At 31.2% G+C, this 13,402-nt stretch overlaps 1 protein-coding gene across 1 annotated transcript; it reads left to right on the forward strand.

The window, feature by feature from the left end:
• Positions 1-6,570: 6,570 nt before the first annotated feature.
• On the forward strand, positions 6,571-12,658 carry LOC143237587 (calcium release-activated calcium channel protein 1-like). The gene is made up of 2 exons (XM_076477014.1): positions 6,571-7,303; positions 9,589-12,658. The coding sequence occupies exons 1-2, from the start codon at positions 7,061-7,063 to the stop codon at positions 10,090-10,092; spliced, it is 747 nt and encodes a 248-aa protein (XP_076333129.1). The 5' UTR covers positions 6,571-7,060; the 3' UTR covers positions 10,093-12,658.
• Positions 12,659-13,402: the final 744 nt, after the last annotated feature.

Here is a 13,402-nt window from a genome sequence, read left to right on the forward strand (position 1 = left end):
CCAAGGTCATACAGGAGTTAGATATATACCAAGGTCATACAGGAGTTAGATATATACCAAGGTCATACAGGAGTTAGATATATACCAAGGTCATACAGGAGTTAGATATATACCAAGGTCATACAGGAGTTAGATATATACTAAGGTCATACAGGAGTTAGATATATACCAAGGTCATACAGGAGTTAGATATATACCAAGGTCATACAGGAGTTAGATATATACCAAGGTCATACAGGAGTTAGATATATACCAAGGTCATACAGGAGTTAGATATATACCAAGGTCATACAGGAGTTAGATATATACCAAGGTCATACAGGAGTTAGATATATACCAAGGTCATACAGCTATGAGCAAAAATAACAGAAGAAAACTTTTACAGTTCAATCAAAATACCAGCCTTACTACAACAGTGACTGAATCGTCACTTGTCAGTCACGTCTCTCCCAAGATATTTCTGAATGTAAAGCAACAACAAATGTAAGAAGATTACAACAACTTAAATTCCTTTGATTGTTTATATCGATGCGCGAAATACACAAGCAGCCATCTGCGCATAGCCGTTTCTAATTTCGAATTGATAAAGTAGTGAATAAGCAACTGCTATTCCGATAGCTCCTTACTGTTGGGTTACGCGACCATCAGATTGCGAATTGAGCACCTTAACCACCTGGCCATGCCGGGCCGCAAGGTTAAGTAATACACAGTTAAACTGCAACAGCGGTATTACTGTGTTGGGTAATGGTGGTTAACGAACCGTCCTGTGGTAAATTGTCACATCGTTAACAACAAAACCGACATATTTAACATGCTCATAAATATACAATGTAACCCAAAACTTAACATGTTCATACGTATAAACGTAGTGAAAAGCCAGCGCTTCCGTTCCTCAGTATGATGCAAACAAGGAAGTACAATACCAAGTAAACACCATTCTGTAAAGTTTACGTTCTGATCAGGATAAAATATTCATACTTGCATTTATTCTGGAGCAGCTAAATCCGTTTGTGAGGGCTGTAGATGTTTGTTCACACCAAATACTCTTAGCCAGTTCAATACAATAAGATATTGTATTTAGACTGAAGCACTCAAATGACAGTATGCATACCTTATACGTATTATATGATGAAATAATTGATAAACAGGGACTTATATAACTGTAACTGACACATAAATTTCAAATAATAATCACTGTATAGTATTCAGTTTATTTTTAAAACCTGCATGAATATTTATTCAAATATAACTTGTTCATGATATAATTCTTCTCATATCTAAGGAAGATACACCACTAACAGATAAGGAACCCTCGTAATAAACCCTTGTCCATTCCCAAGTACGTTATTAAAATATCAGTAAGAGCTTTTCTGAAGTTGTTATTATTAATGTAAAAAGTTAATGAGTTGGAAGAATAAGTGTAAATCTGCTCTTGTTGGTATTAAGAATTTCATTAGTAGAAAGCATCGTCCTCGAGCTTCTGAAGACATTGTTCATCCACTTTGGTAATTAGTTTCTAAAATCACTAAATGAAATCCTTTGAGTAAGTGCTTACAACTTGATAGTCTGAGACGCTATTAAATCCGCACATGTAAGTGTTCAGAATATACTAAAAGAGTAAGTCCGCTATAGTGTTTAGAAAATCATCAGATCAAATTGATCCGTTTTCATAAACGACTATAATGTCCACAGAAGAAAGAAATCCGTTTTCCTGTTTCCAATTTGCCAGCCCTCCAATGACCCAGCGGTATGTCTGCGGACTTAGAACACTAGAAACCGGGTTTTGATACTTGTGGTGGGCAGAGCGCAGATGGCCCATTGTGTAGCTTTGTGCTTAATTACAAACGACAACAATGTTACCAAAATAAAGTAGGTCAGTTTTGTCTTGTTTTTAGTATTTCTAATATCAACAGAAAAATGGCTCTTCTACTCTAGTGTTTAGAATGTCATCAAAACAAAGTAGGTCCGTTTTCATAGATGTCTAGTATATCTTCAGAAAAAAAAATCCGTTATCTTTAAGTGTTTATAATGTCAGAAAAAGAAAATAAATCGGCTCTCGTAAGATCTCGTAGTATTACCAAAAAATGGAAGAAAAAGTATAATTGTACTTGCAAGAAATTAGGTATCTTCAGGTGTTTGTGGTGTTATTTAAAATATAGATTCTCTGTTGTAGTTATCTTTAATGTTAGAAGAAAGTATATCCTTTCTCATAAGTGCTTTTTATGTTATCAAAAGAAAGTAGAACTGATTTATAAACGTCTATAAATAATGTTAACTTTCGATGAGAGCAAACTATTTACTAAGAGCGAAACTGAAAAACAGCCTAGCAGTCAAAATGGCTAATTAAATAAATTTCTTACGTTTCAAGCTATGATTAGTAGAATGCTTTTTTTCATCAGTTTAGTATCCTCGCTTTTTGGTCATAACACTAGTAATACCTTATGGAGTTCGGGCAGGTTAAGAAATTTAGAATAATCCTAAACATGTATATATTTATTTATACAATATTTGTAAAAACTGTTAACTTAAAAAAAGAAATACATCTGTATTATGGTGGTACATGGTTATGTTAACAATGCAAAACATTTTCTATAATAAAATTACAATAACAAAAATAGTATTGAATATATTAAACAGGCTATCCAATACTGTTAATGAAAGAAACAATAAGTTAAATGATACGGTATATCTTACTTAGAAAACACAGAAACATTAGCTGTTGGATTGAACTAGGGGCATATAATCTATTTTCTTTGAAAAATTAACATTAGTATAACATGGTGAATCCTTTCCCGGCCCGGCATGGCCAAGCGTGTTAAGGCGTGCGACTCGTAATCTGAGGGTCGCGGGTTCGCATCCTCGTCGCGCCACACATGCTCGCCCTTTCAGCCGTGGGGGCGTTATAATGTTACGATCAATCCCACTATTCGTTGGTAAAAGAGTAGCCCAAGAATTGGCAGTGGATGGTGATGACTAGCTGCCTTACCTCTAGTCTTACACTGCTAAATTAGGGACGGCTAGCACAGATAGCCCTCGAGTAGCTTTGTGCGAAATTCCAAAACAAACAAACACCTGCATAAAATATCCTAGGTTACAGAAAAACGTAATTTATTTTAAAATGTTTCCATTGTCATAAGGAAGTTGATATTTCGTAATTATTTTTAATGCCATCAAAAAAAAGTTGATTCACCTTCGAAAATGTTTGTCATGTAACCGAAAGAGATTTGTTCAGCTTTTGTGTTTCTATACTGTCATCTAAAGAAAGAAAAAGTTATTTGAAAACCTTCCTAAAGCTGTCAAAAGAATATTTATCCGATTTCATAAATGTTCAAAAGTAAAACCGATTTCAAAACTTGACCCGTTTTTGCACGAACGGAAACGTCATTAGAAGAAACTGTTTCCATTTTCGGAAATTTCCCTAATATCATTAAGATAATATAGGTTTCACTCTTGTAACTGTGTGTAATGTCATGAAAAGAAAATTCATCCACTTTAGTAAAGTGTTTTCAAAACATTCATTCTTAATGTTAACTTATGCGAGACAGAATAAACAGCCAGGTGAGATCCTTATAGGATTCAAATTCGTTTCTCCATAATTTTGAACTATTAGTCAGAGGATTGATAGCTTCTTACCACCTTCTGCCGCTATAAAGTTTAGCTCTTTAAACCCAATAGTAGATTGACTGTCACGTTTATAACGTGTCCACAGCTAAACGTACAGGGTGTGCTCAGTACCATCACGGTTCAAACTTTAGACTCTCTGATGTGCAAATAGGCACGTTAATCATTAGCCCACGTCCGTCACATGTCGTTGTTAAGGTCATCGAAAGAAACTGTACCCAAAAGGTAGTTGATTTTTTCCCCTTAAGGACCAGACTTTCTTAAGTGTCCAATTTGATGTCGCCAGTGCTCTGGGGCAAACTTCTCTGAGTGTGTACCTTAAACAAACATAATAATTTCTGATTGATGGACGATGGAAAAAATTTTCCAAACTTATATAATATGTTCAGTTTGTGTTAAAACTTTCCAAGGAAATAAACAATGGTGGGATGTTAAAAGTAACACCTCGCCAGCAGAAAATTTTAATTTCAAAGTAATAACATAACCACAGTGGTAAGTATGACTTAAACGTTCATTGTGATTAGTTAGTAAACATTTATATGTTGAAAAATATTTGTTATTAGCTGATTGTACCATTACGCTTTGACATATAAAACTATTTAATATAACTTGTCACCGTAACCATGTGTTCTCCTTCACAGTTGTTTATTTTCACAACAAGAATTACAAATATTTGAGCAAATAAAAAAATTAGAGCCTAAAATGAACCTGGAAAGTATATAATATCGTTTGATCATACCCCAAATACAGATAATTAAGAGATATTTTGAATATGTCTTTTTGAAGCTTGTAATATTTTTTTTAAATCAGGTGATCTCCTTTAAGTACATATCTACTCGAATTATGTCAATTTGTTATATTGTTAAACATAACAGTCAAGACATCTGTTATTATAAATAATTGAAAGGGTAACAATAAAGTGCATTCTTTAATAAAAATCATTGAATATGAAATTATATGAATTCATTTACGTGTTCACCTTTACCTCAGTTTTGCTTCAGAGGAGAATATATAGAGTATACAATGCTTTTCCCACAATATTTAGTTTTCACCATGTGTGGGTGATTAAGGTAAGATGTATTCGAAATGTATTAGTTACAAATCAACCTATTCTCCTACAAGAAAAGTCCCTGAAAGTGGAATTACGTAAAGTGGTGATAGTTTTAGGTTTAAATGACTGAAAAATTACAAAGCTCAGTCTGTAAGCGATAATTAGGAGTATGTTTATAAAAACAGGTAGCTGAGGGCATGGTGAGATAAATGTAAAGAAGTTCACAGAATGGGTAAAGGAGATCACCATTTTAATTCAACTCCTTATATGTGTTTTGCACTTCTAAATATAATGTCACATTATAATAAAAGCTTATGTTCATGATGCATGGAAGTAGTCTAATACAAAATAACTATTCTTACTAGCCTGCTATAGCTGGATTTACTCTAGAAATGTAAATAATATCACATGTATTTTTAAACCTGTATTTGCTGATACTCAGGGTAGTATGCATTTAAGTAATTGGTTTTATATTTGTATTTTTAGAATGGATGGTAAACAAAATCGGCGGCTGAAATAAGATTACAAAATAAAAGGCAGCCAAATGGAAAACATCCTTACTATTTGTTTGCTTTTTGTTTTTTTTATTTTAAGCACAATATAATCTGGTAAAGGAGAACACACTTGAAAAACAGTAGTAATGTTTAACAAGGTTGAAAAATATGACAGAATATAGCTAGAGTGCTAAATTTAAGGTAGAAGGTTTTCAATAGTTCTATTTTCAAGAACTATATAAACTTTATCTATAGGAGAATATTTTTCAAACGTTTTCCAGTTGAAAAATGGACACTTAAGTATTTCTAGTGATTTTAAAATAAAGAAATTTTTCTAATTTAATGAGGAGAAAGTAGATCTGTTCGGATGAGTGTCTAATAATGTCATTGTAAAAAAAGTTCACCCATTTCGTAAGTTTTTCTACTGTAGTTGGAAATATATTCGCTTCCGTAAATATCTCGCGTTTAATATTATTAGCTGTAAAAACAAATCCGCTTTCATGAGCGTTTCTATAACGGTACCAGAAGAAGATATAACATTTTTCAGGGATGATTCTTATATCATACACAGAATACGAACCAGGAATTTTGTAAGTACTTCTCATATCACAAAGAAAATTGGCCCACTTTACAAAGTGTTTTTGAGTACTAAGTAGAATCGCTTTTGTAAATGTTTTGTGCCATTATAGTTAAACGCTAATTGTTTTTCTAAAGTTATTTCCTCGAATTGGAGCCAAACGCCTCCTGGCGGGGTTACCTGTTTTAATCACTCACACTAGCATACAGTAGAGTATCATCTGTCAGTTAGTCAGTAGACACTAAAATAACATCACATACGGGACGCTTAATGTTACAGTTGTACTGTCTTAACGGCATTAAAACGTGTACATGTCATGAAGCATAGGAAAAATCATACACTTTTTCGGCTAAAACCCAATACGCTATATGAACTTCTAAAAAAATAAATAAAAATAATTTTTCCTCTTAATTTTGCTCCCTGCTAGTACAGCGGTATGTCTCCGGATTTACAACGCTAAAATCAGGGGTTCGGTTCCCCTCGGTGGGCTGAGCAGATAGCCCTTTGTGGCTTTGCTATAAGAAAAACACAACACAAACACACTCGAATCCTTCCGATGTGGCTTTGCTATAAGAAACACATACACACACACTCTTAATTTTGGTTTAATTTACTCTTGAAATTGAACATTTTCAGAAACCCTGCAGAAGAGCATCAAGTCAAAAAGAAACGGTACTACAACTTTCTTTAAACATTTTTGTTGGAAGAAATAAAAAATAACTTATAAAAAATTAAAACATTTAGTTAAAGGTTTATACAGAATTATTTTAGATATTGTTCCCACTTTATTTTGTTACAAACCACTAGATGTCGCTATGTTTCAGAATAGCATGTTTTTAGGGTTTTGCACAAGTAGTACGAACTGTGATATTGTGCGTTATTTGTGGTGTATTTCGAAAGAATGTTTTATGTAATCGTACGTTAATAACAGTGTCTTACTAATTCATTTTTATATGTTATCAAAACCTAATATTTAAATTCACAGTCACAGTGTGGTGTATAAGACAATTTACTGTGTTTTACTGTTACTTGGCTAAGCTTTAGCACTTTCTCCTAACACTAACCGTAACAGTGTTAGTGAAAGACAGGAAAAGATAAAAGTCCTAGCATATCAATTGTTTAATTTGTTTTGACAATTTTTTGAGGGCTACATTTGTGTTTTGTTATCAGTCATGATATTTATACTGATAAGTAGTAAGCCAGACTAAGTCCGCACTTACCTTTACAAGTACATGGATATGTTGTATTCGAAATGGGCTCAGTACTAGTATTTTATTAAGTGCATTTCTTTCTATCTGCTGATACTTTAATCTCTCAATGATATCTTATCCCAGTGTTAACCCAATTGTTCCAGGGGTCGACCCGTATTACCATCCCGAAGTTGAAGACACTGGTGTTAGTCCATATGTTTTTCGCGAGTTTGCTTTAAAAGATTTCATGAAAGAAATGAGTAAACCTGAAAATATGCTGAACGCCTTAACTTGGCGACGACTACACTTGAGCAGAGCAAAGTTAAAAGCATCAAGTAGAACTTCTGCATTGTTATCAGGTTTTGCCATGGTAATAATAGCATGTTGTTAATGGTAATGCATAAGAACATAAAAATAAATATTGTTACACTAAAATCATCATAAATTATATTTTAAAATGTTTTGTCAAGCAAATAAAAAGAAGAAATAGTGTTTTCAGTTTATTTGAGTGTGAATTGTCCCATTTTGGTTTATTTTTTTTAAGTAATAATGAAAATATTTTGCTAGTTCCTAATGTTCTAATAATTTATTCAACTGTAAGAATCAATCAAGCCAGTTTCAGTGTTGTAAAGTGAAGCACATATAATTAGATTTATGGACTATCCTCATGGTCTAACATGCTACTACTGTTAAAATTTAGTTTGAAATTTTCCTTGATTTTTTGAGAATGTGTGGTATGCCCATTTTTTATATTAAGAGAGGATAACATTTACTAATTTAAATAATAATAATAATAATACACAATTAATATATTGGGTTGAGGAATAATTCGTGAGCGTTTTTTCAAGTTAAACAAATATATTCATAAATGAAATGCTTTCGCAAAATATTTCATGTCATTTGGTAGATAATGTTTTGCTCTAATAGATGGTGTGTTTGATTTTCATATGTCTTGAATTTTTGCTTTCGTTTTCAGCTCATTAAATGGACTGTCAAGTGGACAAAATCAAGAATTTTCGACACCATTGCTTTTCACATTTAATTTCTTGCAATTTCATTTAAAACAATGCATACTATATACCTAGGTATTACGTGAAATAAAGTATCATAATAAATGTTTTGGGTGTAATGTGTTCATGCATTGAAGTATTGTATAGTCTTGCATGTAATGCTTGAATGAAATTATTTAAAAATGCTCACGAATTATTCCTCAACCTAATAGTTTATCTAAGCATTAGATTGTTGCTAATGTATCACAGTAATGAATTTATCTTTCCACAATTATTACAATGTCATTAATTTTGTTATACATGTACTCTGCCAGTAAATATACTGCAATTGAGAAGACATACTGTATATGCATGCTTAAACTAAGCAAAATTTATATATTTTTTGCTATGTTAGTAAAAAAATAATAGTCTGAAAGATTTAAAACTTACCAATATCATCTAATTATTTTGTAAATTTTCAAGTTTTTGTTTAATAATGACGTTGAAAGTCATACATTATTCTCCCTATAAAAATCTTGAAAATAACTTGTATTTTTAAGATGTGCATTGGTTATGGTCAGCAACAGATTAAAAACTGTCTGAGAAAATTATTTTTCTACCAGCCCATCAATGATATCAGTTGAAAAGGATTCATGAAAACAAAGCTTGATGTTGCATGTAATGGTGCTCAGCATGTAGTGTGTGCCAGCACTGTTCACATAGTTCAGAAGTTAAAAATACATTATGAAAAATTTTTCATTTACCATCTAACATTTCTCACCCATCTTAGAAAAATATAGGCCTACGTGATAACAAAATTACATTTACTGAAACTGATTCTCATTAAAAGAATTATAAATGTAAAATAACTACCTGTTTACTGCTCATCTGCATTACAAGCCATTGTTATTAACACTAATTGTAATAGTGTTACAAAAATTAAAATTCAACTTGTGTTACAGTGTTAGTTGCAGATAATTTGAAGTTGATTTATGATATGTTATAAATTTGTGATCTGAGGAGCTCACTATATTTTTATTAGACTACAAACATTCTTAGTCTGTAGTAAAAGTTGAGACATTTTAAAAACATGGCTTCTACTTAGTTTCCATTTTTCTTAATCTGTAAGTAATTTTTTTAAAAATAAAAGCTGGTCTTTGAAGTGTTGGAAGCCCTGTAGTACAATTATGTGAATTCGTTTCTATTTCAAAGAATACAGTAGGCTCATATGAATAGCTTCCTTGTTTTGAACAATTTACTCTTACTTTGTTTCCAATAATTGTTAGTAAGTTGAACAATAAAGTTTTAAATGGTCTGAGTTATGAAAAATATCAAGCTATAATAACTTAAACTTTAGAGTGTTTTATCTAATATTGAAATGCTACTTAATTCTAAGAATGATTTTACCATGAGAATCATAAGGTACAGAAAGCCAGGTAAAAGTATTAGAGTTAAAATTGAAATCCTCATCTAGTCTATAGACTGAAGGATAAAGTAGTATTTCCTATATGCATTTTAAATATTCCTAAAAATTACTTAAACTTTTTAACAGAAAAAAATTATGCCTTTAATCTCTGTTTATCTTTGAGATTATTTTATATTTTCTCAGCCTTATTTTGTAGGACACTACCTAGAATAGAAAATTTGAGCATTTTTCTTTTACCAGGTAGCAATGGTAGAAGTTCAGTTGAGCCATGATATTCCTAAAGGATTACTGATTGCCTTCAGTTTTTGCACAACCCTATTAGTGTCAGTGCACATGTTGGCACTAATGATATCCACATGCATCCTTCCAAATCTCGAGTCAGTTGCCAGCGTGCAAGGGGTAGCAACTGTGTCTGAGTCCCCCCATGAGAAACTGCATATCTATATTGAAATTGCTTGGGGATTTTCTACTGTGTTTGGTCTTCTTCTTTTTATGGCTGAGATAGCCATTCTTTGTTGGGTGAAATTCTACAGTTATAGCAAGAATGCTGCTGTGGCTGCAATGACATTACTGATTCCTGTAGTTCTTGTCTTCCTAGGATTTGCTGTGCATTTTTATCGGAAGTTGGTTGCTCATCAGTATGAACGATCAGCACATGGACTACGGGAACTAGAAACTATGGTAACTCAGCTTCAGAATGACGAGAGTGACATATCTAACACAAGACCTGTGATTACAGTGTAAGGAAGAAAAACAATAATCGGTACTATGTCATTTAGTTTTGTTCATTGGCAAATAGCAGTCTGTTATAGATGTCATTTATGTTGTAAATAAAGAGCGTCATTAGTTGAATCTATATTTATGTACTTGTACTGCATTAATAAGGTATATAAATTCTGTCATTGTATTTTTCTAGTAAATATATGGTATTTTGTACGTATACATTATCATATATAAAGCAGGTAATTGGTACAGCACTAAAATAATCAGTGATTCATTTTCACCAATTATATACTTCAAGAAACTTTAAGGTGAAATGCAGAATCTGTGCAAAGTTAATAATAATTAGATGTACATGTAAGTACATGTGTAAACATGTATGTGTCTTAGAATAGCCACACAGTGGATAAAAAGGAAAGATCTGGTGATAAAGAAACTTGACTATGATTTAAGTGTATATAAATACTCATACACTTGAATTATGCAGTTATTTATGTGTAGGAATCTTTTTATCAAGGTGTGCTGATACATAAACTGAAAATGAGAAATAAATTTGGAAAGCTTTCTGAAAGTACTTGCTACTACTTCTATTAAACTCAAAAAAAGAGGAGTGAAATGGTGATCAAAGCAACTGAAAAGAAATATATTTAAAACAAAAATACATTTGCTTGTACATTAATGATGTTATTAAACAAAATGACCATTAATTATTTCATTGATTTGTGTAATCAAATTGTTTTCAAATGTCTAAGGTGGAAATTTTTGGACAACTTAGTAACTTAAGTAATAGTGTGCATGATATGGATACTTGTATAGTTTTTGGCTCTAATACAAATTCTATGCTCTCTATGTGTGTTATACATTTTTGCAGGTTTATACTGTACATTATTCAAGATCATTCATTTAAAATGTTCCAGTGTAAATTCTTTTTTGTTTAATCTCTCTTTAGAGAAAATATTGTTTTTGTATAGTTTCAACTGTTTAATTATGTATGTACAAAAATTAATGTTTTATTCTACAGGGTGGCCTGTAAGTCCCTACCCATCCATATATCTTATGTATCCAGTGTATCTGTATGGTGTCACCAGTATTCTTGCACTCATGTACCCATGCACTTGTCACAATACGATCTTCGAGTGTAAATGAGCTTAAATCAGCCATATTTCTATGAAGAAAAAGAAAAAAAAATTGTAATACATGCATAATTGAATATAGCATGATAACATACGGATGGGTAGGAACTTACGGGCCACCCTGTATTATAGTTTTTGTTGAGTCACTTCACTTAAATTTGTCTCAAACATGTTTCATTGGTATTGAATTTGAAAGGATTAATTAACATTGTTTAAAGATGACTCAAAATGTCTTCTAGTAATTGCTTCTTCTCAATGAGATAAACTTGTAAACCATGTCAATTGACAAAAGTTTCAACATCTGATTTTGTTTCCCTCATATGTAGGTATTATTATTATTTTTATAAAGAATAAAATGAAAATAAAAAATGCATTATAATAATCATGTCACTGCACAGTTATGTTGTAAAAATATTTATAATTATAACTAGTTAAAAGAACATTTACATAAAATGTGTTTATTATGAATAGATTTAATATAAAGGCAGATTTCATTGAAAATATCCCTTACCTGGATGGATTTGGGGAAATTGCATTCTTGTACAAATATGGAACTAGATACTGAATTGTGATGATCAAATTGTGGTTAAGGTTGTCTTTAAAATGATTTAATATCTTTCACAAATTATGAATTTAAAGACATTTGAGTAACCATTTACAAGACTAGGAAAAGAGACACCATATTAAATTATTTTTTCTTTTGTGCATATATATTTAATCAAGTTTCATTTAAAAGTTTTATTACATGTAACTTAATGGTACAAATAAATAACTTGGACAAGAAAAACAGAGGTTTTTTGAGACATAAAACTGAATGCTTATTATTTTATCTGTTACTCACAGTTATTAAGAATACAAAGTATTTTGTAAATACTATCAGTGCTTAAAATGTAATGAAAAAACTCTTACCATTTACATTTTTCCATTGTCAACATTATTCCTATACATTAGCACTACAGTGAAATGATTCAGTGTTTGCATAACAGTATTTATCAAGATGTTAACGTTTTCTTTTTAATTTTATTAAAGAAAAAGAAGTCTTTTATAGTAATAAAATACATTTCTTTGCTGCATTGTGCCAAAACAGAAAATGAATTTAGGATAATATTTAGTACATGTTAATGATTGACAAACTATATAATTTTAAATTATTATGGTATAAAAATTCTTTATATAATGCTTTTTCTCAATAATTTCATTGATTTTGTTGGTTGTTTTTTTGTGTGGTTATATGTTAAAATTTGTCAGGCTGAAATTCTTAATGTAATGAAAATATTTTGTCAGAATAAGTTAATAGGTTTCTTAAAGTAATTTTTTAAATTATTTAATATTATGTTTACTATCTAATTGATCTGTCTGGACATCATAATTGAACTGAGTAATTTCATGATTTATTTTCATTTTGCATTGAACAATGTATGCCTTATGAGAAGTTAATAATAAATTGTTTATCTTGCACATATTTGGTTAAACTTTTAGTTTCTTTGGTCACTTGAAGTGTCGTTAGAGAACTTTAAAGTCATGAAAATACTCTCTTAGTGGTAGAATGCAGGAATGGGTAATGCAGATTTTCTCCCATTTCAAATGCTCTCTTGTTTCTAATTTTTTCCCATCTCAACAATTTTGCAATATACTTTTTATTGTGAATTTATGGCCTTCCACGTTGCGTCATCTGTTGGGCAATATTAAACAATTTATCATTGCTTATATGTTGGGCTGTAACTAATCTATTGTGGATCACTTGGGGCTTTAGGTTGGAAGTAGATACGCTGGTTAAATAAAAATTATATATAATCTCGTATTACCAACGTCATTTATAAAATGACATGCAACAACTATACAGAATTCTATATCGGAAAAGCCGGAAGAAAACTAGAAACCAGGTTCAATGAACATAATAAAAAAAACAAAAAAAACTCGTATTCACTACCATTACAACAAAAAACAAACAAACCAGTATATCTATACAAAACACTAATTTTAAACGAATATTCAAGCGTCAATAAACAAAGAGTAGAGCAATCTATCTTAATTAAACAAAACAATCGCAGCCTGAGCCAATACCCCAATACGGAGCAATCTCCAGTCATGTGACTGCTTTGTTCCATACTGTGTGTGCATATATAAATTTATGCGTGTTTGTAAATTATTTACGCTTGAGAATGACAATATATTGTCAAAATGTCGTACATTTACAATGA

Source organism: Tachypleus tridentatus, chromosome 13 (assembly GCF_004210375.1).
Source record: "Tachypleus tridentatus isolate NWPU-2018 chromosome 13, ASM421037v1, whole genome shotgun sequence".
NCBI lineage: Eukaryota > Metazoa > Arthropoda > Merostomata > Xiphosura > Limulidae > Tachypleus > Tachypleus tridentatus.